Source organism: Fulmarus glacialis, unplaced genomic scaffold, assembly GCF_000690835.1.
Source record: "Fulmarus glacialis isolate BGI_N327 unplaced genomic scaffold, ASM69083v1 scaffold31397, whole genome shotgun sequence".
Classification (NCBI taxonomy): domain Eukaryota; kingdom Metazoa; phylum Chordata; class Aves; order Procellariiformes; family Procellariidae; genus Fulmarus; species Fulmarus glacialis.
In genome coordinates, this window is record NW_009223084.1 from 1 (window position 1) to 27,015 (window position 27,015).

At 37.0% G+C, this 27,015-nt stretch overlaps 1 protein-coding gene across 1 annotated transcript in view; it reads right to left on the bottom strand.

Moving 5' to 3' along the window:
- Nucleotides 1-774: 774 nt before the first annotated feature.
- DLG5 (discs, large homolog 5 (Drosophila)) overlaps nucleotides 775-27,015 on the bottom strand; it is a gene marked incomplete at its 5' end in the record, with an annotated part of 57,778 nt that continues 31,537 nt past the window's right edge. Inside the window, 18 exons of the mRNA XM_009581688.1 lie at nucleotides 775-1,598; nucleotides 3,989-4,098; nucleotides 5,878-5,987; nucleotides 6,777-6,904; nucleotides 7,098-7,241; nucleotides 7,993-8,189; nucleotides 9,838-10,008; nucleotides 10,311-10,459; nucleotides 11,408-11,591; nucleotides 11,964-12,128; nucleotides 12,707-12,840; nucleotides 13,736-13,898; nucleotides 17,794-17,962; nucleotides 19,232-19,321; nucleotides 20,363-20,484; nucleotides 20,993-21,137; nucleotides 23,733-23,871; nucleotides 26,827-27,015. The exon at nucleotides 26,827-27,015 is cut by the window's right edge and continues 819 nt beyond it. Coding sequence (XP_009579983.1) covers nucleotides 1,495-1,598; nucleotides 3,989-4,098; nucleotides 5,878-5,987; nucleotides 6,777-6,904; nucleotides 7,098-7,241; nucleotides 7,993-8,189; nucleotides 9,838-10,008; nucleotides 10,311-10,459; nucleotides 11,408-11,591; nucleotides 11,964-12,128; nucleotides 12,707-12,840; nucleotides 13,736-13,898; nucleotides 17,794-17,962; nucleotides 19,232-19,321; nucleotides 20,363-20,484; nucleotides 20,993-21,137; nucleotides 23,733-23,871; nucleotides 26,827-27,015 — 2,613 coding nt within the window. The remainder of the gene's footprint in view (nucleotides 1,599-3,988; nucleotides 4,099-5,877; nucleotides 5,988-6,776; nucleotides 6,905-7,097; nucleotides 7,242-7,992; nucleotides 8,190-9,837; nucleotides 10,009-10,310; nucleotides 10,460-11,407; nucleotides 11,592-11,963; nucleotides 12,129-12,706; nucleotides 12,841-13,735; nucleotides 13,899-17,793; nucleotides 17,963-19,231; nucleotides 19,322-20,362; nucleotides 20,485-20,992; nucleotides 21,138-23,732; nucleotides 23,872-26,826) is intronic.

The window sequence follows — 27,015 nt, forward strand, 5'->3', positions numbered from 1 at the left end:
TATATATATATACAGTATTATAATAGTATGGTATAATACTATATAAAATACTATATATATTATATGAATTATAGTTCAAAATACTCTCTCTCTATAGTATATAACTATATAAGTACTATATAAAGTATTTTGAACTATAAAATAGCATCTGTAAAACAGAATTTAAATTTAGGACCAGATCTTTCTTTGAAGAACTGTGCAAGAAGAATCCCTTTTTTTAATTAAAAAAGCTGCAAACAGAAGCAAAACTACAGCCTGTAGTGTAAAACTAGAAACCCTACATAATGAAATGTTAGGAACAGTGACCGAAAAGCAGTTCTACTCAAATGATACTTTAAACAATTAAAATACAGTACCCAAGAAACATGGCACAAGAGACAGAAGAGACAGGTACAAAACCTGTGTTAGGAACACAGTCAGAAGTGCAAAAAACGAAAAGGGAACTGATACAATGGAGTTTGGTACAATAGGTAAATAAGTATTGCAACCAAAACGAAACGATCACTTATTTTTTGACAGTGAAAACACTAACAATTTAGTACCTTTCTAAAGGCTTTTAATCAAAGCCCTAAAACTGTGGCTGCTCTTAAATAAAAACAATCTATGTGAATGCTACACACTGAAGTACAAAGCTTAAGAATTACCCTGCAAAATTGCACCGACATAAGCTTTCCATATTTACAGTATCTAAAAGTGACAGAACACAGCATGCTAGGCCTAGCTTATGACTCTTCCCCACCAGTACTTAATCCAGGCCCAACAACCAAAAATTATTATTTCTCAACACACATTAAGCTTGGATTGTTCAGATATATTATGACGTTTAAATATTAGAATCATGCATAAAACAAGAAACGATATCTTTGACAGACAAGCGCTGACAGGATACAAACAGTGGTCTGCCCTGTAGAGGAGTGTACTTCCTTCTGAGCTTACTCCCAAGACGTACCGATTCAATCCCACGTTATTACCTGGTTGTCAAGTCAACAATGTGCTTAGAAATGGTCAAAATTGCAACTAAGAGTCACATTGCGCATAAACCATTCGCTCATATTCAGAAATTTCACTCCGTTTTGGAGAGTTTCCTCATTAGGTGAAAGGACACAGAGTAAAAAAAAAAACAAAACAAAACAAAAAGACATTCAAGTAAACGGCATCAACCAAATACTTTGAAAAGGTTTTTGTAAACTTGTCATTCTACAGGGTTTTGCAGCATTGTTAAAATCATTACTCATGGACAAGTACACGCAGGTCGCAACCCCTCGTGACAACCTGGCACGTGTACACGTACGATGTAAGAGACAAGCTCGGTGAAGTGATCTACCCATTCCCACATGCCTCGTCGGGTCCTTGTGTGGTCAGTGTTATCATTCCCCTTCATGAAACAGAAATCACTTACGGATATCTTTATAAAGACAGAAATGGACAGAGTCTGTTGGATAGAAAGTTAGTTGGTTATTTACATCTGCAAAGTAGTTTCACAGCGAAATTAATCTAGAGCGGGCCAGCTGGGATCCACAGGACTTTGTTTTGTTCTTGATCGACAGTTGTCATAATCTGAGTGCAAATGCTTGAAAGGGCTCCTCCCTGGACAATGCCTAGAGAAAAAGAAACCCCCCCACGAATGAGACTGGAACTAACAGTTATGCCTAGTTACAAAGAGCAGTCTTCTGCATTTTTCTGCGAAGTGTTTATCAACAGATCAGAATTAATATACCCAATTCAATATTTGGCAGATGCATGACTCTCTTAAAACACGAAAAAGAATAAACAGAGCAAAGAGGTCAAGCATTCAATATACAGTTTCTTCTGCTAGCTCTTAAAACAGCCCAGGGAAGTCGCAGAACTGATGGCTATAATCTACTAAGACAACTGTTTTGTTAGAAGCCTCCATGTACTATTTTCAGAGGCATCAGGTGGCAAATTTTAAGTCTAAAGATGGTCAGAACCTGCTATAATAAACGTTCTCTGTTCAGCATGTGGTGTTAAGAGTTTTATATTTATGTGGTAATATACATAGAGACTATAGCTGTAGCAACTAGACACTATTTACAAATATTAGAAGTAAATTATGAGGCAGCTCACAGATCATTGAGCTAAATAAAACAGCAGCGGCTGCTACTCCAATTCTTACTGTCAACTACATTGAAGGAACAAAAGGCCAAGAGCAAGCAACTCCTTGAAAATCAATTCAAAAGATAAATGAACACCTTGCATTCTACCCTTGCTAAACATAACAGTCATAAAAAGTAAAATGCCAACACTGGCACAGGAGAGGAGAATGTATTAGCTTTAAGACTTAAAAAGTGAGGAACTTCATGACTTGAGAAAAACGTCAGCAAAGCCTCTGGCCTCAGCTACCACTAACGCTTGAAAAATGTGGAAAGCCTTATAAGGCTTAAGGTATAATTTCCATTTTGAAAAGAGAGAATTTGATCTCACGTAAAATATTACTTGACTCTGCAGTCTATACTACAGTTAAGGATGTCAGGTGAGTTTGGATACAGAATGCAGTAACCAACAAGGTCTATGAAAGGTGACAAATGGCAGTGAGGAAGTGATTCAGATTACACACCGTACTCACAACTTGGTACAGGAAACAAAGCCAACTTGAAAGAGACATTAGTCAAAAAATGAACTTCATGAAGTAGTCTCAGAGCTCAGGTCTGAAAGAGTGAGTCATATAGCTTCATGAGGAAGCTACCATGTCCAACATGCCTATCTACAGGCTTATTATAATTTCAACTAGCTTAAATGTCAATGCAGTTTGAACACCAATCCTCTCTGACTACCAGCATCTGGAAATGTTGATGACAGCTGGAGTCCACTGTACTTGGCACTAAAGAGGGAGGCCCTTCCCACAGGGCATGTGAGAAGATAGACATAGGACTCTCTTGGACTGAGTGCTACTTTCACTATCAGGGTGAAATTAAAACACAACAAATGACTTAACAAGGAGCAGAAGATAACGTGGTGATGCAACTTGGCCATGCGCATGTCAAGGTCTGAGAAGCTTTAGTACGTACGATTTAAATGAACATTTGTATGGCTATTACATACCAGGTAACTGATTTTGTTGAGAATGTGCAGCTTCCCTCAGGATGCGCTGAGATAGCTCTGTACTAAATACATCCCCCTTCCCCGCCCTGCACTTGGCAGGTATGCCTCAAAATATTTCTCTAAGAATCCCATTGTTTGGGGGATGAAAAGTTGGGTTTGGGCTGGTTTATAGTGGTGGTTTTTTGGGTTTGTTTTGTTTTTTTCTTTTTAAGTTTTGTTGCCATTCACATCAAGATGGCTAGAATTTTATCCCCACTCTTTTGAATGTATGTGGAACCACATGGAAATATACACTGAAATAAGCAGAGACAGTCTTCAAACACAGTTTTCTTTCCCTGGTAAAAATACAGTATTAACTACAATCCAAGATTCATATAATATACTTTATGATGTTAAAAAGGCCTCTGAAGTTGAATTTAATTATTCCAAATTACAACGCATGCTCAAGAAACCTTGGACAATTTTTTTCCTTTCCTGAAAGATTTGAAGTATGTCTCACAAATAATTCATTAATTTACACTACAGGCGGCTTTGTTGTTGCTGTTTTGTTTGGTTTTGTTTTGTTTGATTTTCAGAATTACAAAACAACTTATATTCCTTACATGGTATAAAACTGACAACACCGCGTCAAATTATCTTGCACATACTTCCAATACTACTGGCTTGTAATAAAACATTTTTAGAATCTCTTTAGGTCATAAGATTCATAAGTTGCTAAAACAAAAACATGTAAAAGCAAGGGATAGTACTCATATTCTGAGATTTCCTCTCCTGGTAAAATAAAACACCAGAGCATGAGTTTGCAAAAGGGAAGGCAGAATGAAAAAAAAAAAAGTGCTCTTTGAAGGAACATAGGATCTTTTTAATTACAGTGTAAATGGATTAAATTGCCACTGTGTTCCTAGTGAAATGTTGATTAAATACTAACCTGTAAAGTACTTGCTATACTCTTGTTCTATTTTTTGAGCTGTCTCAAACTGTTCTTTGGAATGTTTTTGTGTAACTTTGTCCCTCAGGAAGATTGGGTCTTTTTGCTCTCTGCAAAAAAAGAAAGAAAAAAAGAAAAAACTTGTATAAGAGAAATTTTTTTTTTTTAATGGAGTTGAAATTATTACCTCCAGTTGGGTGAATGTGAAAGGCTAATTAATATGCAAGCATAATCCTGTGCATAGAGTGCCATCTACTGTGTTTCAGCAGTATCAGCACAGTCATCAGGATCATTTCAGTGCTAACAAATTTATGTGCTATGAGACCATGACAGTATTCCTTTAAAGTCTGAGATTGGGAGGGGGTTGAAGGAGAAAGAATATAATTTTTTCCAGTTCATAATCAGATCATCATCTCATATACACTCCAGTACGCCTTACACAAAGCTGGGCTCAAGTACCGCTCTTTTAAGGGCTTGAAGTATCAAGCATTGAGCAAATAGAATATTTCTATGTCATCTTATATATGACACATTTTTGAGATCACTGTTTCTATTATAAAAGCTGTTGCAAATAAAATAAGAAAAAGAAATAGAGAAATGCAAATGGTAAAAAAAAAAAATTATTTCCCATCAAGGCTTGTAACTCTCTCCTCCAAATCTCACTCGGGGTCCCCAGTAGGGGATTCTGTTTAAAAGGAAGCAGAATTTATAATCAACTAGTAAGTCATATAGATAGGTACTGAAACAATATAAGCACGGTTTCTCATAGCAGTGAGAAAAGAAGCACAATTTTATTTTATAAATAAAAAAAAAATCACTGCTAACCTAACCTATCACTGCTGTGCAGCTTTCAGAGAATGCCAATAGAACCTGTGCTGTATCAAAAAGGCTGTTTGGAGAAACCTTTGGTGCTCATAACAGGCAGAGACAACATGCTACTGCATCTGATTTTGATGACTGCTAGAAATCATTGCTTGTCTAGTTCAATCGCTCTCTGTCAGTTTCCAAAAAAAGGAAATAGCTGAAATGGTCACCATGCCATTTCCAAAGGGGCTCAAGACATGACAGTTCCATTTATCATTCAAGTGCACGATCCTACAGTGGTAATGAAATACACCACATTGCTTTATGTCTTGCTTCTACTTGAAAGTGGTGATACTTATCTTCTTTATTAAATAGATAGTCATCAAATTTACCCACAGATCAAGAATATAACAAGTCTTCAACTTTCAAAATGAAGATGGCACAAGATCTTTCAACAAAACTGTTTCTTAATACTTATGTTGGGAGATTATGTCACTTCTTGCCAAATCAATCTATCAAAATGTGTGAAGGTTTACTCAAACGTTAGGGGAGGGACTGGGGTTTCTAACTCCCATGTTCTGTTCCTGGCTATATTTCAACCAATTACTGAAAGAACACAGCCCAAGACGACTATATACCCCATGGCAAAAAGGGACGTCCCTTGCTGTTTTCACTGGAGAATGAAGGTGGGAAAGCTGAGGTTACAAATCAATTGGCACTGCATCCACACACTTGGCCCCGCTGAGAAGATGAAGAATAGCTCTTTGTCATGGTCACCACTTAATCCTCAATGGATCTCACCCATACCTGTCTTATGGATTAATACAAAGGTGAGTAGGAAAGATCTGAGTGCCTCCTGCAGTAATACAGTTTAGTCTACAGTGTTTGATTTATTTGAAAGATTCACTTAATTGTCATGCAACCAAAATGAAGTTAAGACCATTTATCTCACAGCGGCTTTTATAAGGATTAAGTTCCACATTTTAAAGAGATTTAAGATGACTAGGATGAAAGAAACAATAAAGGTAACAAGCTTATTTTAAGCTAAAATAAACATCCCTGAACTATCCCCCTCACAGACTTACTTGATTTGTTTAGCATTTTTGTAGCGAATAAAAATTACAATAGGGTAGATATGAACACTGTGGAGCCGTTCGATGGCATGAGGAGCGATGTCAAGCAGACAATGACAATCCTAAGATCAATGCAAAACACCCATTCAGTTAAAGAGCACAAGCACACATGCAAATTCCCCATTTCTTCCCCTACTTAAATCATAGCAACCCAACAGAATTTTGCTACACATTTAGCATTTTGGGGCTACTGAGCAATTTGTACCCAAGGGATTTATAACAAAACACAGAAGATGAAAAACTGTGAAAAATTCCATTCATAGTACCAAAAGCATGCATTGATAGAAATAAAAGTATTTGAAGAACTAATGAAATGAAAACTCAGACTGAAATATATGCAATACATTTTTTCCAAATTTAAATATTCATATTCATTTTCCCTTTCAGAAGTCATAAGCAAACACAAGCATTAAAGTAATAAGACTTTCTGTGTGGTTTGACAGAAAACTATAAGCAATGCGCAGATTAGAATTAACATCTGTCTCTAGGATTATTATGATGTTTATGTTCTAGATGACTGCATTAAATGGAATAGTTAAAAAACCTAAATCCTTGTTTGGGAGGTAGGGAGTGGAATCTATGGAATCTAAGAAAATAATTTCTAATTTTTTTTAATAATACTGCAAAAGAACATGGACATTCCTAGTTTCTGCAAAGGTGACCTTGCATAAAATAATCTTTAAACAGTTACATGCCAAAGTGAGGTAACTTTCAATTTACTCGGCAGCCTGGGGAACAGTTCTCTGAATGCCTTAGAGGAGGACAACACTAACATAATTTCCACCCCCCCAACACAGTATGACCGTATATTGCAAACTGTACAAAGAACTACAGCACTGAAAGTGACTCACCTTTTCTGTTATCTCTTTTATTGAAGCTACAGTTGTCACGTCAAAATGTCCACTCCTCCGTTTATAATCGATAAAGAGACAATCCTTCACACCCCGTTCAATGGCTTGTTGGGAAGCTTTCATAACCTCTGTTTCACAGAACCGAAAGAGATCCACTTTCATTACTATTCCTTAGGCACAGAACAAGGCTAACAAAACAGTGTCTGCAAATTCAGATTCTTGGGTTTTTTCCCATGTTTGCGCTACCATTTAGTTCACTTATAGAGATGTTACTATCATATATTCTAAGCCAGAATAAATTGCTTATATTTGCGTACTTACCAAGAGGACATCTGCAAAATTTTCCAGGGGATTCTTTGACCAACATGTCTTTCACAGCATCAAGTAAAGGTCCTAGAATAAGGACAGGCCTAGGAGAGGTACAGTCCACTTTCTGCACACGCTGATATGCCAGACTTGCAGAATCTACACACACAGAAGATTTACTTACAAAAGTATGAATTATTTTCCTGGCGTTCCTCAGATAAGCAGAAGCACCCTAACAGTAATTATGAAAACAACTTCTTTCCAAGGGATAAGGGCCTTGACAAGCACAAAAAATGCTCACTAGCCATTACTGCAATTTTCTCCACTTGACAGCTTAAAATAGATGTTTTTCTAATTGAACCTGGTGCTTCTCCCCACCCACCCTTACCCAAACTTTAAAACCAATCATTCCTATTTTTTCCTGAAAGTGTAAATAAGACACAGTATTTGGTTTCTCTGGTTTGGTTTGCTGAGCTCTTCCAAGGAAGTAAGCATTGTAACCAACATCATTTTTGTAGAGGAGTGAAGAAACAGAAGTGAAGATTTTTGAGTGGTGCCCAGGATTTCTGTCTAGATTAAGCGACCTGGACAGAAATTAAATAGCTGAAAGGAAGATCAAAACCATGCATCAAAAAGTGATCTCCCTCTGCAAATGAAACATTAATGCTAACAGATCTAGGAATAAACTACCAAAAAAAAAAAAAAAAAAAAAAAAATCGAAACACTCTGGCTTGTTATTTAATACAAAAAAATTCTGTTATTAAAAGTAATGTACGAGATGGGACATATAATCACGATTTGTATACAGACCAACCAGAAAGCAACATTATTCATTGCATCATGCTGCAGCTGTTTAAAAATGAAAGAGAAGGAAAGGCAACTCCTTCCCAAGTATAACAAAGGTACTTGCCATCCAAGAAAGGGATTGAGTCTGTACTGATTGTATCAAGAGCCAGTAAATCCTTTCCATCTTTGGAACCACTTCGCTTGTGTTTATGCTTTCTTCTGAAGAATGACCTCCGTGCTGCTGCTGACAATGTCTTAGATGAGCTGTTTTCATCTTTAGCCTCAGATATGCTGTGTCTCCTGTAGAATTCCTGATCCATCCTATAATGAAACAAACTAAATGGTTGGTATTTAAACTTATCTTTCAAAATTTTTTCAACAAACAATATCACCGCTGTTTCTGGAACACACTGGAAATGCTCGTCTCAAGCCTTAGCCTGAGTATCTTCATCACAGAAAATTAATCAGAAACAAACGTTAACATAAGTCAAATAATAAGCATCTGAAAACCTCACAGTACCATAATTTCCTCAGGATTCTTATAATATAAATAGTAGCATAGCACAGAGGGTGACGACTCTGACAGGCAGGGCAAAATTCTCCAAGGCAGAAGGAGCAGTATGCACCTACTTGCCAGTAAAGTCAGCCTCACACCGAAGTGAAGATCCCATTCTTTATACTGTCCTGGTTTCGGCTGGGATAGGGTTAAATTTCTTGCTAGTGCTGTGTTTTGGATTCAGTATGAGGAGAATGTTGATAACACACTGATGTTTTCAGTTGTTGCTAAGTACCCTCCTAGTCCAAGGACAGCTCCCATGCCTACTGACTGAGCTAGGTACACAAAATGGGAGGGAACATAATCAGGACAGCCAGCTCAGCTGGCTAATGGGGTATTCCATACCATGTGACGTCATGCTCAGTATATGAATGGTAGGCGTGATCCAGGAAGTACCGATGGCTACCTGGTTATCGGTCAGCGCGGGTGGGGAGCAATTGCATTGTGCATCAGTCATTTTGTATATTTTATCATTATCATTATTATTCTCCCTTTTCTGTTTTATTAAACTGTCTTTATCTCAACTCACGAGTTTTTCTCACTCTTACCCTTCCGATTCTCTCCCCGTCCCACTGCGGGGGGGGAGTGAGTGAGCGGCTGCGTGGTATTTGGCTGCCGCATGTTACACTCATCCTTATAAATAACTTGTTAGCAATCCAAAATAACAGTTTTATTTTATGCGGTTTTATTTTATACGAGCACAAATATTTTGGCCACATAACACATGTAAAATGTAGTTGGTTTTACTATCCATCTTCCAGTAACAAACCTATCAATGATGTGTATGGGTCTGTATGTATATATTGTACCTCCACACATCCCACGTAGTACCATTGTCCCACTGTCAGGATGAATTTTGAGTTATGACATGGAGAGAAGACTATTAGAAGAAGAGGAAACCAGAAAACCAGTAATCTTAAAATGAAAAAAATATTTTAATCACTGAGTGATAACTAATGTGATTTCAGTAACAATGTAAAAAATCTTAGTTCTTGCATACTCCTCTTAACTGCTCTACCAACATTACGAGATTGTGGTGGATATACAGTCTTATAATAACGTTGCTGTCCACAGATAAGTAAAAACAGTGATGCTTCCCAAGAACAACTGTGATATCCTTGGATTCAAGGATATTTTTGCTGTGGTTACTCTCACTTTTGGTATTGAATTATCTATCACAACACTGGTCTATGCATCATTCCCATTTCTACTTTACTGTCTAGTAACATTAAAAACAACTCGATAGAGCAATGTATTTTATTCAACGTTATTAAAATATGCCATCCCTAAAATGATACAGCTAAGAATTAGTATCTCCCAGAGAGAATAGAAGCAAACAAGTCTTTTATACCACATCTCACTAGGCAGACTTTTAAAGACTATAAAATAAATACTGTAACTGAGGTCACTCACATATATTTACTTGGAATCTGTCCTCTTTCCAGCTTCTGAGCATTCTCGTCTAGCTGCCAAGCCATCCAGCAACCAAAGTTTCCCTGTGGTAGAGTGTCATCAACATACAAAATGTCATCCTTCTTAAAGCTTAAATCCTGTTCCACCTCTGCCAGACGGTCATAAAGTGCTCTGGAAAGAAAGACATAAATAGGCTCTGCAACTTATCTCCATCAACTCAAGGGAAGAACACGCACACTTATTTTGAAAAAAGTTAACAGATTAGTGGCACACTCTACATTTCAAGAGCACACAGCGAAACATGCAGACTCACTGTGCTACAGATGATGTACTCACTGTCAGAGACTAGCTGGGATAAATTAGTAAACTTTGAATTTAAGAAATGTGGTAAAACTGATGTACCACCTCTCTCATGATGGTCAGCATATTATCCTAACAGCCTTATGCTGTCATTACCAGTCACGCTCAAATACCTGATATAGAATCCATCTCCAGGAAGCTCTTTTATCTTATTAAACTCTTCTATTCTGTACTGAGTCTTTATTTTGATGTTTTCTCCAGGCTTCAACATTTCAAGATAAGCTTCCTCAGCTGTTTTATTTCGCATATCAATGGACCCATACTGCAAAACACAAAACACAGAAACTATATCTTAAATTATATCTTAACAGGCAGTAGAACGAGGTGAGATTGAAAAACATGCAAAAGAGTTTGTTTTTCCCACTGGCAGGCTCTGTATACAAATAAATCTTGCCGCTTAACTCTAGTACAGTTTGCACCTTAAGATGTCTAGCAGGAGATTGAGACATGGGGGTGGAAAACAAAATACCCAAGTGACATGCACCCTGAGAGAGAGTCTGCACTTCTTTAAATAGTTTTCAAAGTGTAAGCTGAGAATCATAAAATTCACACTGGAAAGAAAGTATTTTTAGAGAAAGCAAGTGGTCTGAGGGAAGTCAGAAACACAATTACAAAGCAAAATCTCCATCTGGATACTAGAGGCGCAAGGGGACAGTCTCAGTGCTCAGGCAGTCTCAATGCTCAGTTGTATCTGAAAAGCTCAAACACACCTATGTGTTTATCACCTTAACAGTCCTGCCAAGTAGATAAGTATTCTCGTTTCAGATACAGAAAGCAGAGTCAAAGACCTATTGCACAGCTTCCCTAAAGTCTCATTAGAATTTCATAGTGATAAGATCAATATTGTTCTCTGTTTTGCAATACCTTTCATATCCTCGCCTTCCTCCTACGTACAGCAATTGGATTCAAGGTTTCCTATTTAGATGAAGAGAGCAGGTGTTCGTAATTCCAAGTGGACATACATTAGTCCTGCAAACTTGTGGGCAACTTGTGCTCTCAACAGTTGTAGTTCTCCAAGGCCACATCATCCAGCTCTTCATGTGTCACAGCCAGAATGAAGGTTATGCATTCTCACCATTCTTACCCAGGTTTTGTGGCAGGAACTCAAGATTCACAGAACACCTCCCATTGCGAGACAGCACGATTCTTTGTACAACTCCCTCTTTATACCATTTTGTTAGTACGCTGCAGATTTTTCTTAATAGCTTACCTCAAGTATCATGTCACCCAAGACTAGTCCATCAGGTCCTTTTGCTGGGCTATCATCATCTACATCTGAGACAAATATTCCATACAGGTTTCCACCACATATCTGGATCCCAAGATCCACTTGGGATTTTTTAACAACAACAGTTCGAGGTTCAGGCGTCCTTTTGTTTGTGTCCACAGGGCCCCTTTTGACATGAAGAAATAACACGTTATTAACTTGCATTACATACAATCAACTAGCCATCTGAAGAACGTATATTTACATAATTATTATTCAAAATAGGTCACCTACAGATACAGTCTTATAAGACAAACATCATGTTCTTTGCAGACCTTCTTAACTAAACCAATCTTGTAGTAAACTTTCTTCACTCCTTGCAGACCCCGTCTTTCAAAAACAGTCCGAAAACATGTACTTTTATCCTGGGGTCCACTTAAATTGTCTGCTGACTTATTTCAACCAGACACAGCATTCACAGAAGTACACTTTGGTTTTTAATACCCTTCACATCCACCTTGACCATTTTTTTTCTTAAGGCAAAAATTTTACTCTCTACCTTAAGGAATTCCGGGGACTTGTAGTTGGCGTGGTTTGTTTGGATGGGGGTGTCATTGTTCCTTCATCCTGTTCACTCACAGTATCGATTACGGAATGATTGTCAGGCGTTGCAGCTCCACTGCCTTGAGGGGTGGAATGATTACTCACAGGTTCTAGGCGAGAACTAAAAGAAAAAAAAAAGAATAAAAGACTGGGGGGTTAGTGTCTCACCAATGCCAAATATTTTCCACGCAGACGAAGTTTTTAATTTGGTTGTAAATCAAGTATAAAGTAAGGAAAAAAACCCAAAACAGCATGCCAAATAACATATGTTCACCATAAGTCTAAGAGAAAGATAAAGCTCAGTTTTGAAGTGTGATCATGCATCAAAATGGGATAGATAATTTCGCTAGATCATATCCCTTCTCTAATTAGTTTTTGGAAACTCCAACTGTAAAAAAAATTTAAAACTGATTTGAAGTACTAGAATCTCATAATCCTAGGAAGAAGTCATCTTCGGTTTTAGTTTAATGTATCTAAGGATTATGCCCAAATAAGAAAGAAAATATACTAGGTGCATCAAGCATTTTTCTTTTCTTTTTGACAAGCATGAATTTTCACATTACTTTTCTAAGTAATCACACTTCTTATCAGTACAAATGTGCTGATGTTTGCAAACATATTACCTGTACAGAAGTTATCTACTAGCTAAATAACTGCATGGACCAGAAAGTACTTTTTTCAAAGTCTAGCCAGCCTTACCTTGATCGTGAATGATTGCCAAGCTGATACATATGTGGGTTATACTGAGCCAGAATAGTAATGGTGTCGCACTGCTGTCCAATGATTAGTCGAGCCTGTTGCTCTGTTGCATTTCTCAAATTTATTCCATTAAACTATGGAAAAAATGCACAAACCAGGATGTCAAGTTTTCAGATGGAAACTAGCAAAATCATTCTTTCAGACTGTTAATTAGTTTAATGTCTAAATGTTGACTTATTTCCACTGGGGTAAATAGGAGGAATATACAATTATTTCTAGGGTTTACTCCTTGGAATGAATCACTGTAATTTTAAAATATTTGCTAACCTGACCATCATGAGTTTAAAATTGAAAGGCATATGTATTCTGAGCTGTGTTATGATTTGATATCACTGATTAAATACAAGTTGGTTCAGATCACTGATCTGAATAAATTCAGGATTTAAAGATAAATTCAGATCCATGATCCATTCAGGTCCATTGTAGTATCATCTACACACTGTGCAACAGAAGATGCTTTAACATACGCAAGCATGAGCGGATCTAACATTTACAAAGCAGCTCTGTACTTTACAAAATGCTCCTCCACGTATTTAGCTAATACTGTAGGCAAAAACATGACTATGGCTAATCTAAAGCCTACCTGAGTATTTTTTAAATCAGCTGTCTCAGGTAAGGATATGGCACAGCAACAGCAGCATGAAACTCAGTACAAGCCAGCTGCTTGAATATTTACTCCCCTTATTAGGCAGAGTATGGTGTTGGGACTATATTGTTTTAAGTATCAAAACTAGCTAGCTTAAAATTGAATTATATCTATATATGATGCAATGCAGATCTACCATCAAAAGACACTATTTTATGATAAAGCCTGGCAAAAAGTCACAACAATCACAATTACTGGAATATTACAATACAGAGTACCCTTTGCTACATCTCACAGCACACAAGCTTTCACAAGATACTCTTTTGGGGAAAGCAGTTATGAACTGATTCATTAAGCCATCGGAATAGTAAGCAAACAATTACCTCTAGTAACTGATCACCATACTCAAGGCCAGCTTGATGAGCAATGCTCCCACCTGTTACTTTAGAGACAAATATTCCACCATTTTCTCCGCTCACAATGGAAATCCCTAGAGGCTCAGAACCCTTCTGCACTTTAACATGACGTGGCTCTTCCATGTAGGGCCTTTTAGAGGAGATAGTTAAAACTGATTTGGACAAAATTGCACTTGAACCATCACAATGTCAAAGTTACATGCAATACTTTATGTTTGTCTGAACTGTAATAATAGAATAGGTTTAAAGAGTTACTTTAAAAAAATTTACTGTCAACTGTCTTAAATGCATTCCTTTAACACCATGCAATGTACAGTGGCAGAAGTAAATGTATGCCAGGTACATGACTGCTCTAAAACATTATGGCAAATACGAATTTAAAATAGTATGGTGGTGAAGTTGGTAGGAAAGAAGCTTCCAGATGCATATTATATAAAAGTAATTGAACCACTGTATATAATATGTCATTTACAAACCATATTCCAGAAAGGTACGTTACAAATACAAATGCTGGGAGTCTGTATTGCCAGTGAAAGTAAACATGATAAATAATAAGGTGGTAAACCAAAGGACAACAACGCACAAATATCAGATTTCATATCTGTATGCAGGAAAAACATAAATTAGTAATGAAAATTAAGCAGTTGCAAACTCAAGCCATTAAGACAGCAGTTTGCATGGTAGCATTACAATTACCATGCAAATTCTCCTCAGGGCAATTATCCAAACATGTAAAATAGCACAAAGTGCGCAATACTGCTCGAGACGGACAACCTTATATCAGGCCAACCTCAAACTCCTTAGTGATGAGAACCTAGGCCTAGGAGCCACAGGGATTCTCAGAAAAGACCTATTACGGAACAGATATCTGAAAGATGTAGAAGATTTGTGAAGAAAAGAACACTTAGAAAAAGACACACAGTAGTAAGACACTAGTAAGTATAACAAGAGAACGGCTTATACAAAAGAAAACCCTGATACATTCCCCTTTCTTCCCCCCATTGTTAGGATGTATCCACCTGTACAAACAGGGCTGGTCCCTTCATAGTGTGTACAAATGAACAGCAGCCTCCCAGAAGGTGCTGGTTCATATTACTATGAACTTAGTAATATCTACACAGCAAAAGGCATCACCAGATATTAGCAGTTGAGCTCATTCTGAATGAAACAGCTTGGGTATGAGGTGTGGTGTATTTTTTATTTGAATAGCATTATACTACATTTGACATGCATTAATTTGAATGTTTTCTTTCCTAACACTTCATTATATCATATAGACATTCTCTAAATTGCACCAACTGCTTAAACTATTTTAACTGTGCTGTTCAGAGACCAGATACGTTAACTGGGCTTCACTTGCTGCTACTAATGTGAGCCAGGCTGAGGAAAGGTATTTTCGGAAAGAGTAGAATTTGGGGCTGGGCCAGAGGGAAGAGGACATCGTTTCATAAATTATGCTTATTGCCACAGTCTTTAAAGGTAACTATTTGGTAGCCTTCTGCAGCAGGGGCATAATAGTGTGCCAGCTTACTAATGCATAGAAGATAAAAACTGGCTGCTGATATGAATGCAACTCTGGAACCCAGTAATCTCATAACATAACATCACTGTTAGCGGTAACGCCCTCAGAGCTTGTCTATCGATGTAATGAAGATAAGGCAGGTTTACTACTAGCAAACTTAAACTGAAGCCCATGTTTTTTGTATGTAGCATATCTTAACTAAACTGCGCTAACTCCCAGAAAACTGCAATTTATGAACTTTTCTTTTTCTTTTTTAACTCATTATGAGCATGTAAACCATGACGTTATATGAAGCTTTTTAATATCACGAAATTTATCAAGGCATACTACCTCATTAAAAACTAAAATTACATCTTTCTGAACTTTATTTATCGTACCTTTCTGCTCTTCCATCTACCACATGCATTTTTAAATTTGTTTGGTTTGGATTGGAATAAGAAAGAATCAAACCCACACAAATTGCACAGGATCACATCTTAGAATTCTAGTAAATACAAAAAGAAAGATAACTAGTAATGCATGTAGTAGAGTATCAATAATAAAGTAAAACAGAATGATAACATTAAAAAGGTGTCTTACTTGATAAGCAGTGTAATTAAAATCAAGTGAAGCGCACTCTTCTATAACATTCAGACTGCCTGCCAGAATCACTAAACACTGATTAGAAAAAAAGTCTTAATTGATCAGATCTTTTAATTTTCATTTAAATTAAAATCAACAGAACAAACAGAAACATTGATTTTTTTTTTTTTTTTTAAAATCTGTATTATTATTATTTTTATCTGGGGAAAGGCCAAGCGAGTTACTTGTATTTTGTGGGAAACAGAAAGTATTAAAAGACCAAATAACCATTTAAAATGCTACATAGGCATCTTCAAACATTTTCTTAGGATAGACTTAAATTACCTACTTTCCTAAATTAAGAACCATTTGTGTTTGTTAGTTTTTTGGTTTGCTTTTTAAAAACAACAAACTTAGAATTATATTCTTTTTAGAAAGTCAGTTCAGACTACAGTTTATACATATGCACAGCACGAGTGAAGGAGCTGGAACCTGACTGTACTTCAATTGTCTGATCAACGTTAACAGAAATTGTTATTTCCCAGCGATCAGAACACATATCTTGTGCTCAGAGATACAAAGTTATGGGGTTACCAAAACCCTAGCTTTTTCAGCTGAATATTATACATCATTAGTCATGTGAAAGAGAGAGAAATTCTGACTTTGAATTTGCAAGTGACAATTAGAGGAACATTTATATGAGAACACAAATTGAGTACACATAGTACAAAAGTCACACTGAAGTAAGAAAGAATGAAAATTCACAAAAACCTCTTTACATTCCCTTTCAAAGTAACACTGTCCTTTGTACACAACATACATACTAGAGTTACTACAATAACTTAGTTACCAATTCTCTAAACAAGACAAAAGTTTCATATAACATTTTATGAATAACTTTTTATTACTACCAGAAAACTTAGAATACAGAATATCCTTATTACTTTATCATTCACATTTTTTATGGTCAGTCCTTTTACATAAATCAAGCAATACAAAGGGGTCTTGAAGCCCACATAAAAGTAATCTATTCCAACACATCATAGCTCCTTTACACTGCCAGAATGGCATTTGGCTGCCTTACTGTAAATAAAAAGCCTATTTCAGATTTGTGTCTTACTGTTCAATGCTTTGAATTCATGCAAACTTTTTCATATATTCAGTCTAGCCAGATCATGATAAAATTAAATCAGATGTCCAAGACTGATACCATAAAGCAATGTGTCTTGAAAATATTCGTCATGAGATACAGAAAGTCGTTAAAACACAAAACTCATATTTTCAAGAAAGCTATCACATCAGGTTCAAATTCTGCAAGCAGCTACACATATACTTAATGCTATCGCTAGCAGCGGTCCAGGTACAGCCAAAGGGATCAGTCACAGTAGTAGAATTGCATCTGTACATATGGATACATTCTTGCACCGTTATGCCCTCAATTTTTCATGTTATCTGGCTAAATTGAATCAAGGCACAGTGGTTAGAGCACATATTCTACAACGCTAAGGCACCTGACATTTAGGTATCAGATGTTACTAGGTCTTCATTCTATTTAGTTTTCCAGACTACAGAACAAGCCTATCATAAACAAGCATCTGAGGTAGTTCAGCTGAAGGGGTGTATTCCAATTTAGACCGCTCTTATTTGGTGTGGCCATTAATCTAACATGGAAGAAATAAAACCCTTATGAAATTCCTTAATTTTCTAAACTCAACAATCTACTCTTTGGTTTTGAAGAAAAAATCCACACAAAGATCTCTTACATACTTTATATACTTTGTAAAGAAAATAAAAACATGGAGTAACAGGACCTGAGATGCACTTCTGCACCTACATATTTTTCATTTAAATTAAATGTTCACATTCCTTCAGCCCAATAAACAAATGTACAAAATTTCCTCAGACACATTTGTATTAAAAGTAAGTAATGTGGGGACCTTACCTATCTTTTCTACGTTCTCCAATAGATACTGGGCTAATGGAAATCCTAGGTAACGTAGAAAGGGAGTTCTGAGACTGGCTGCTGGCGAAAGAAGATGTTTCCAAGTTAAGAGGTGACTGTGGAGGAGTTATCAAGCTGGGACTGCTACATTCAGAGTGTGACAAGGAGCCTATGGAAAATCAACAGCTGAGTTTTAGTATCCTGCATCTGTCATAGCCTGGAGATCTACACAGACATAGTGAAAGACACCATACACACCTGAGACAAGAAAGGGGACTGACTGTTCACTAGCACTCTATTAACCATGTAAGGAGCTTGGGGAGACCAGGTAACTAATTTCAGACAGTGCAAACTTACTGTCCTTAATGACTGTATGTCAAATCTGTCCTCTCTAAGTGTACATACAGCTACCGCCATTGTCAAAAAGGAGAGGATATTACAGACAAACTACCCATATGCATGTCTGAAAACACTTAGCAATGCAAAGTTAAAGAAAAATAATAAAAAACAGGAAGGGAGAAGCAAAATAAAAATTTTATACGTAGGTTTATTTTCAAATAAAATATTTATGTACAGCCTTTTCCTTTGGGTAGGGGGTACATTATGAAACACCTGAACACACCAACAAAACCCCAGCATGAATCATACACAGAGACAGGAAAGCTCTGCAATTTCAAATAAGCTTGACATGACTTTGTTTGCATCTCTTCCCTGGTTGCACCCTCCCTGAGTAATTTTCTGAACAACTGTCCTGACAGAAACATTCCGTTTGCTTCCTCTGAAAAAGCTACAGAAAATAAATCTCAAATTACTAATCACAAATGAAAGCTGTTTGTAGGAATTGTGTTTGCCCAGTTAGGAAAACCACTGCATACAATCCATTACGGCTACAGAACATTTGAGCAATGATACCTGTGAAGAGTTGCCGTTTACTGTCATCAAACTCTGAATTCTACAGCCCTCCAGCACTCCAGCTGGTATTTGTATCATGTCTTTAAATACCCTCCACCAAGCAATTTTGAGTGAAGTACTAAAATTTTTTCACTGCATTTCAAAATATAATTTACAATCAATAATACAATAATATGCAAAATAATATACTTAAAGAATCAAAAAAATAATGCAGGTCATCTCACTGACAAAACTTTTAAGACATCATTCTAGAAGAAAACTACAACTGTAAAACACGCAGCGATGCTTATTCTTACTTTTTTGTGCACTTTTTCTTAGCGTGCCACATCCTAGAGTCAACAAACAGAAAAATCACTTTCATTACAAAGTTTCTTTTTTTTACCTTTCTGTGGCAAAGTGCAAATTTTGTAACCTGAATAAAACTGTCATATTTAGATTTTGGTGCAGCCTGATTTAACAACTACAAAGGCTTTGGATTGGTAATACTGAAAATAGTACGACTAAAATTACTTATGAAATAATTCACCTCTGTCAGAGCCCATCATGGACCTTGGATATCTTGGTGTTAAAGGGATCTTAATTCGTTCTGTTCTGTATTGCAAGTTACTTGAAGAACCTATTTTTACAACAAGAAAACATTACAGTGACAAAAGTAAAAGCAATTACATTGAACAAAAAAGTACATTTAGATTCTACTTCTTCAATGTGCGTTTAAATGGCCTCTGAATTTATGCACAAGCCTTGATGATTACCCTCGTATATATTGTGTATATCATATTTCTAGTAAATTGTCTTGATTAGACAGTCAGTATAAACAGAGCACAACGCAGCTATACAGTATATAAGCACTGTTCATTCTTGTATGAAAAATATTTTCAATATTTTTCAATCAAACGAAACTTAACTTGAAGTCTGAGCGAGAATCTAACATCTCTGTTTACTAAGAATCCCTGGGACTTTCCAAAAGGCATTTAAAATATTCTGATTACATTCTGCTTGGATGAATACACAATTTTTTGACACTGGTTGCAAACTGTTATGCCATTTTTGCTGTGGTTACAAAGCTGCTGTGCTCTATTCAGATGCAACTGCTGATCGTTGGTGGAACACAGGAACACAAACATGCACAAAAAAGTTATCACATAATTTAAAGTTTAAAAAATCCTAAAATGTTAAAATGTCATTGCTACAAAGCATGCATTTGCTTTGGTATTACTAAGACAGGCATAAACAATCTTACATGTCAAACAAGTAAACATAAGTGTAACTTAACTTCCAACAATACCATTTACATTAGGCCATTAGTCATCCTTGATTTTTTGTTCTGTGGGCTCTCCTTTTCTCCTTTCCACCTCACTGAACCTCAAAAATACTTTGGCTGGGCCTCCCATCTTTATAATGGTACTTTCAAACAGTAACAGGCATGAAAAGAGAATCACTCACACACACAGAGCATTTTAAAGAGACTGTAAAGAGTGAATTAAACACGGCTACTTCCAAGGAACACCTTTAGTCATAAAACCACAAAAAGTGAAGCAAAGGAACACAGGAAGCCTTTAGGCTTTGCGAGCTATGACAATCTCATAACACATGTACTTAAGGAATTTTGCATTTATTCTTTGTCTCCCACAGGAAATAAATCAGAAAAACTAGTTACCAAGTCTTGCACTGGATGGTAATGAATTCGAGCCATGAGATGCTCTTGTACGTGAATTTTCAGAGTAGTCATTGGAGTGTTTGTGACTTAGGTCCAAACTCAGGCGGCCTTGATGCTGGGAACTACATCAAAAGAAAAGGAGAATAAGGCAACAGTTAGAACTGGGCAAAGCACCTCAGCAAATAGAAAATTGGCTAACAGAAAATTTTGGTTATCCCTGAGTTACTGAATAAAATGAATGTTCCTCTCCTTCCCACTTCCCAATTGTCCCATCATTTTATGAATTAAGAGAAGTCAGGAAAAATAGCCTAAGGTGCTATAAAAAAAAAAAGGCGAAGGCTTTATTTGTTTTGACAAGGACAAGAAAAAACATTAGAAATTAGTTCATTAAAAAAATAAATTTCTTTGTCAATATCAGCCAGCGGAGCAGAGGGAAACCTAATCCATCAGTTACTGAAAGACATGAAAGCAACTGGCACATCACTTCTATGCAATAATGGTTTTGAGAACCCTGGGTCAAAATAGCACACAACAGCAGTGCATTTCACACTGCACTGTATAAAACAACTACCAGAAGCAATTTCATCCTAATGAAAACAAAAATTTAAGGAGATATAAATTTCAAAACACCTGGGATGCAGATGCTGATGGCATATTTGGCTGGCGACGGATGGGCAATTGCTGGTGTGAACTCTATGGCTCCAGGCAGTATAGATTGGATTTCTCATGACAGCAGTTACTGCAGGGCATGGTGCTAAGCTTCTTGGTACAGTACCTGCTTAAGATGATAAAAACATGTTCTTACCAATATAATTAGCATAAAACCTATCGATTTTAAGTATATTTAAATATTTATATGATTATGTGTTATAACATTTGCATGTATAAACATGTCTCTATAAATAAAAATTATTAGCATAAAGCCAAATACATTATTAAGCACCATGCGACACCTTTTAAGTAGTACATGCATATTTAAAATCTGGATTGTAATTTTGTAATTAGTCAGTAATAAAGTGGATTAGATTACCAAAAAATGACCTCATTCACAGTATATCATTTTAATATGCACTGGTAACTGAAAGATTTTCTCTGTTTTCAAGTACCAAACTTTTTCATACAGCAACAGAAATTCTGCACTTCTCTCCGAATAGTCATCTGACAGGAAAACAAGTTTTTATTTGGTACTTGAACTGACTGCAGCTAAAATGATTCTTGTTCCTCTTCTGTTGCCTCAAAGACTTCCACTTCTAGTATGTCCTATGACTTTAAAACATAGTATTTCAATATTTATTTATGAAACTTATTACTCAAGCTGTTCTTTTAAGTACACTCATCCTTCAGTACTCAACCAACTGAGAGCAGGCCTGCCGAAAAGGACTTGGGGGTACTGGTGGATGAAAAGACATGAGCCGGCAATGGGCGCTTGCAGTCCAGAAGGCCAGCCATATCCTGGCCTGCATCAAAAGCAGCCGGGCCAGCAGGTCGAGGGAGGTGATTCTGCCCCTCTACTCCACTCGGGTGAGACCCCACCTGGAGTACTGCATCCAGCTCTGGAGCCCTCAGCACAAGACAGACATGGACCTGTTGGAGCGGGTCCAGAGGAGGGCCACAAAAATGATCAGAGGGACGGAACACCTCTCCTGTGAGGAAAGGCTGAGAGAGTTGGGGTTGTTCAGCCTGGAGAAGAGAGGGCTTCGGGTAGACCTTATTGCAGCTTTCCAGTACTTAAAGGGGGCTTATAAGAAAGATGGGGACAAACTGTTTAGCAGGGCCTGTTGCAACAGGACAAAGGGGAATGGTTTTAAACTAAAAGAGGGTAGATTTAGACTAGATATAAGGAAGAAATTTTTTACAATGAGGGTGGTGAAACACTGGCACAGGTTGCCCAGAGAGGTGGTAGATGCCCCATCCCTGGGAACATTCAAGGTCAGGTTGGACGGGGCTCTGAGCAACCTGGTCTAGTTGAAGATATCCCTGCCAACGGCAGGGGGATTGGAATAGATGACCTTTAAAGGTCCCTTCCAATCCAAACTATTCTATGATTCTACGATTAAACCAAAGTCTGTTTGACCAATTTCCTCTTAAATGAGTTGTAGCACAGAATACAATAGCAAAAACTTGTTCACATTTCAAGACATACAATCGTATTGTCGAATGTAGGTTTGACTTGATTGGGCTATTATGCATAGGTATCGTGATAAGATAAAGCTTTTAGTTAGAAATAATACCTTTTAATACTTTTTCTACTATCATTACAAGAGAAAGAGAGAGAAAGGAGTAAGAGAAATCAAAGAAGAGCAAAAGCTTCTTTGATCTGAGCTACTCTGAGCATGTCTTTACATTCTGAAAGTTGATTGGGAGAACAGGGTTTGAAGCTGTTCATTATTCCAGATACACAAGTCATTACCTCCTTCACGGTCTCCAGTAAGAAGAAAGTCTTCCATAATTTCTAGAACATGCAGGAGTTCGGGGCTTTCCAAAGAATTGAGAGTAAACTCATAAAAATCAATATTGTCTTGATTTGAAAATCAATTTTTGTATGCAACTGCTGAAGGGAGCTACACTAAAGACTGAACAATCCATCTGGCAACAAGTTTACCAGGTCTAAGCAAATGCTTCTCGACCACTTCAAAGCAACTAGTGTACGATACCCTAATTAGCTCCTGAAGCACTCCATTTAGTCTTTGCCAATTTAAAACCTGCTAACATGAACCTCAATACCAACAACTGTTCAATCAACTGAGACAACATGCTAACTGTTTTCTGTTCTACCTGATTATACTGATTTCTGTGTGAGCTGCTTGTGAGTCCCCACTTCAGCAGCTTAGTATCTCAAACACACTGGCATTTAATCTTTAATTTAGATTAAGATCACAATCAGTCTGGGAGTATCTCAACTTGAGACACTCCAAGCATTTGACTTCCAATAGGCAGAAATTAGTATGTTATACTTTCTGAAGATCAGATCTTTTTCCTTGGAAGTATTTCAGCAGTTAAGCGTCTAAAGCTTGGGACACCTCCGTTTACTGTTCACTTCCAAAAATATTGGAAATCTTACTTGCCTCCCTAATGTATAGGCTACACCTTGTTCACCACTAATGTATTCAAAACGCCTCTGCACAGAAACTAATGAAACACAAATCCTTCAGCCAGCAGTTGCTCAGTTTCCTTAATGGTTCTTAAACAGCTTTCACTTCTTTACAGTCCAAAAGCTGAGCAGACCATGTACAGATTACAACAGACCATGGAAATATGTTTTGTGAGTCATGTTTGTTCTGCACTTATCACAACTAATCCCCAATATTGTCCAATATGGACAAATTCCTTGGGGCATTCTTAGAAAGCAGCTACGAGTTCTGCCACTCACCTGCTGACATGCCACCAGCGTATAAGGTGGCAGGCACAAAGCCATCGCTGTGCCTAGCAGACCGTTTTGGTGAATACGGTGCCCATTCCTGTAGCTCTGGAGACAGATGCTCCTCACTAGCTGGAGCATACTTCTGCACCTACAAAAACATAGAAATTTGATTACAGGAATTTGGAGATTCAGAAGAAAAAAATAAAACAGCCAAACTTTGTAGGCAGTAAGCAACTTCAAACTTTCTAGTATCTATTCCAGAACGTGCTCGCCATCACAGCACGTGTTACACCTTTATTTTTCAATGATGCTAGTCACTTCTACCCATTCCTTCCTCCATCCTGCTCCATTATTTCTTTTTATTATTTTGTAATCTTTTTCGGACAGTGTTTGCAACTGAACTGGTATACTTTCCTTCACAATAAAACACCTAGCATTTAGTTACGTTTCTCCTTCAAAATACTGCTTTCACAGGACATTTCAACTGTTATTTCAGCCACTGTTGCAAGTGTTTCCTAAAGAAGACCTGGCTAACAAGCCAGAAAGTGTTTTTCTCTAAGCCTGTACTTTCAGATACGTGTGGAGCAACCTCTCTTCAACAAAGCAATTCAGGTTTTGAACCATCACAGCTTCTGTTCTGTACGTAATGAGAACACTGGTGAGTTAAGAAACACGAGAATAGCTCAGATACTGACAGTGATGCTAGAGAGCTACAAGTTCAAGGCTCAGCATGCAGAGTTTACACACTTGAAATGTACAACACAAAACATGAGATTGAAGTATGAAATAAGTGAAAAATAATTTAGTAGCAGTATTAAAATAGCAGTATTTTAATTAAAGAAAGAGTTACTGAGAGCACAAAGACTATAAAATGCAGAGGTACCTTCTTAGAACCAATACTTGATCACTACCACAGGTGTATTAGTAATTGTACCACCTACTAATCAGCGATGAAAGTTCTCTTAAATTTATCAACTTACCAAAGTATACAAACTTAACTGTGTATATACACAACTAAGGAAATTGATACCACCCAATATGGCTACAAATTCAACTACACTGCTTATTCTACATACATATTTGTGATATTATAAACACTACTTCAGCAATGAATACATGCAGACTGGACACTACTGTTACACAACCTGATGTAGTTGTAGTGCACTAAGACGATTCCACCAGAGAGAAATTTTCAGAGTAAATGGTGTCCGCTTTTTGAGGCACAATCTAGTCAACAACTTTAGCGTTACAAAGTTCTGCCTATTTTCTGGGAAGATGGGGGAGAAATTAAGGAAGGGAGAAGGAAAAAAAAAAAAAAAAAGAAAGAATCACAGAACCTAGTCCTAATTTAACCCTAGAAACGTAAATTAACTAATACATCAAATAACTTTAAAAAACAGAAATTATGACTTTATAATTCTATTATACAATTTTCTTCTTCACCTCGAACCAACACCTATATGATATCTGCAATAGCACTTGGGCAGTATGTAGAACCAACTGTAATACGTCCTTGTCAATCACTTCTGGTCTTTTAAATTGTGAGTGCCAAAACCACCCCCTCTGTTCCAGCTAACAAATTTCTTACACGTAAGTCCCCTCCTACATGTGTCCTTGTCACTGTTGGAAACTCTTCACTTACTACAGTAATATTTCTACAGTTATAACCAGGACAACATCTACGCTCATGACAATGCTGTAATGAAGCATGGGAGTATCAGTGCTGATGGATCAACTTGATATTCTACATAAAGCTAACACCCATATTCAAATGTGTTCAATAGCTTGATCTTGTTTCGTTGTTACATATGTGCCAGAAGATGACATTAGAATATGCCTTCCTTCGTGTAGTGCCATTCTTGATGACCTTTCTCTTAGCCATAGCGCTCTTCAGACCTGTTCAGAATAAATCTGCTGATTTCAGCTACAAAATGAAACCCTTATGCTTTTCCGTCATTGATAATGCAGAATTTGCTGGACACTTTTATAAAAAAGGTTTAAAGCTCTCCGTAACTATTTTTCCCCCAAAGTGTTAGGGAATGTGGAAAGAATACAATTGAAAAAGCCAAAAAAAGACAAACAAAATTGCCAGTTGTTCTCTTATATATATATATTTTTGCAGAATATGGCTCCAAACCTTCCACTAGTTCCAATTCAGCTCTGCTGTCTCTACTGCTTCTAAAACTCCGCGAAGAGGGTGGGATTATCCAGGTATAAACAAGTACGGGAAAAAAATACGATTTTCTAAGTCATTATGATGTGATTACATACAAGGAAAAATAACACTTTTTGAAACTTCAGATTTTAGTTGGGAAAAAAACCCCTGTATCTGCCACCTGGGAAAATTTGAGACAGTGGACCTGAAACTACATTATGCTACTTTATATAATGTAGTCATCTAAATAGGTTCATCTTCCTAGACCACATAAAATGTTTCTTCCTACCACCTACCACCCACTAAGACATGACCCACAATCTCCACAGAGAGATTGTTTATTCTAATAAATTATATTCTCATTTTGAACTGTATTATTAAACTATATTCTCATAAACAGTCCATCTTTACAGTGTAATGTGCCTAACACCCTATGAATTTCAGATTAGATTTACAAAATTATTTAGACACATAGAAAGATTTACAAAAAACAACACTATGAATGTTATACCTTTTCCCATTAATTTGTACAGTGACCTGGGCAACCAATCTTATTTTTCTAAAACTTAGGAGGCCCTATTTTCAGCTTTTCTAAAGCTGCCTCTCTGCATTTTTATTTATTTTTAATTTTTTTTCAGGTTGTCAAAAAAAAGAGTGCTGATCTTCCCTCAAGCAGCATTAAAACCCAAGATACGGCTACTAAGCCAAACCCTATCATTCTGTTTGGTGGCCACCACTGCCTGTTAAACACTGCAACTCTATGAATTGATTTTGTATTTTGTGATACTGCGCAGTGACAACTGAGTCTGGGGTAGCTTCTCAGGGGGCCTGTATTTTGAGAACAGACTACGGTTCTCCTGTTATGGTATGTAACTGGGCACCCAAAACCACACTGAAAATACAACTTTAAGGTTTCTAGTTTTGTGCTTCAATATACCAAGTTTCTACCTGAAGTGCAGGATTAGGAATGGGCATAGGGGTCATTTTATGTCTCAGTGCAGGAGCTGATTTTGGCCTTGGTCTTTTAATCTCTGGCTCTTCAACTCTTTGAAAGCCAATATCGTCTTCACAGGATTTCCTTGAAGAGAGATGAGTGCAGTCAATACCCTCCTCCCGATAATAATGCCCAGCATTCCT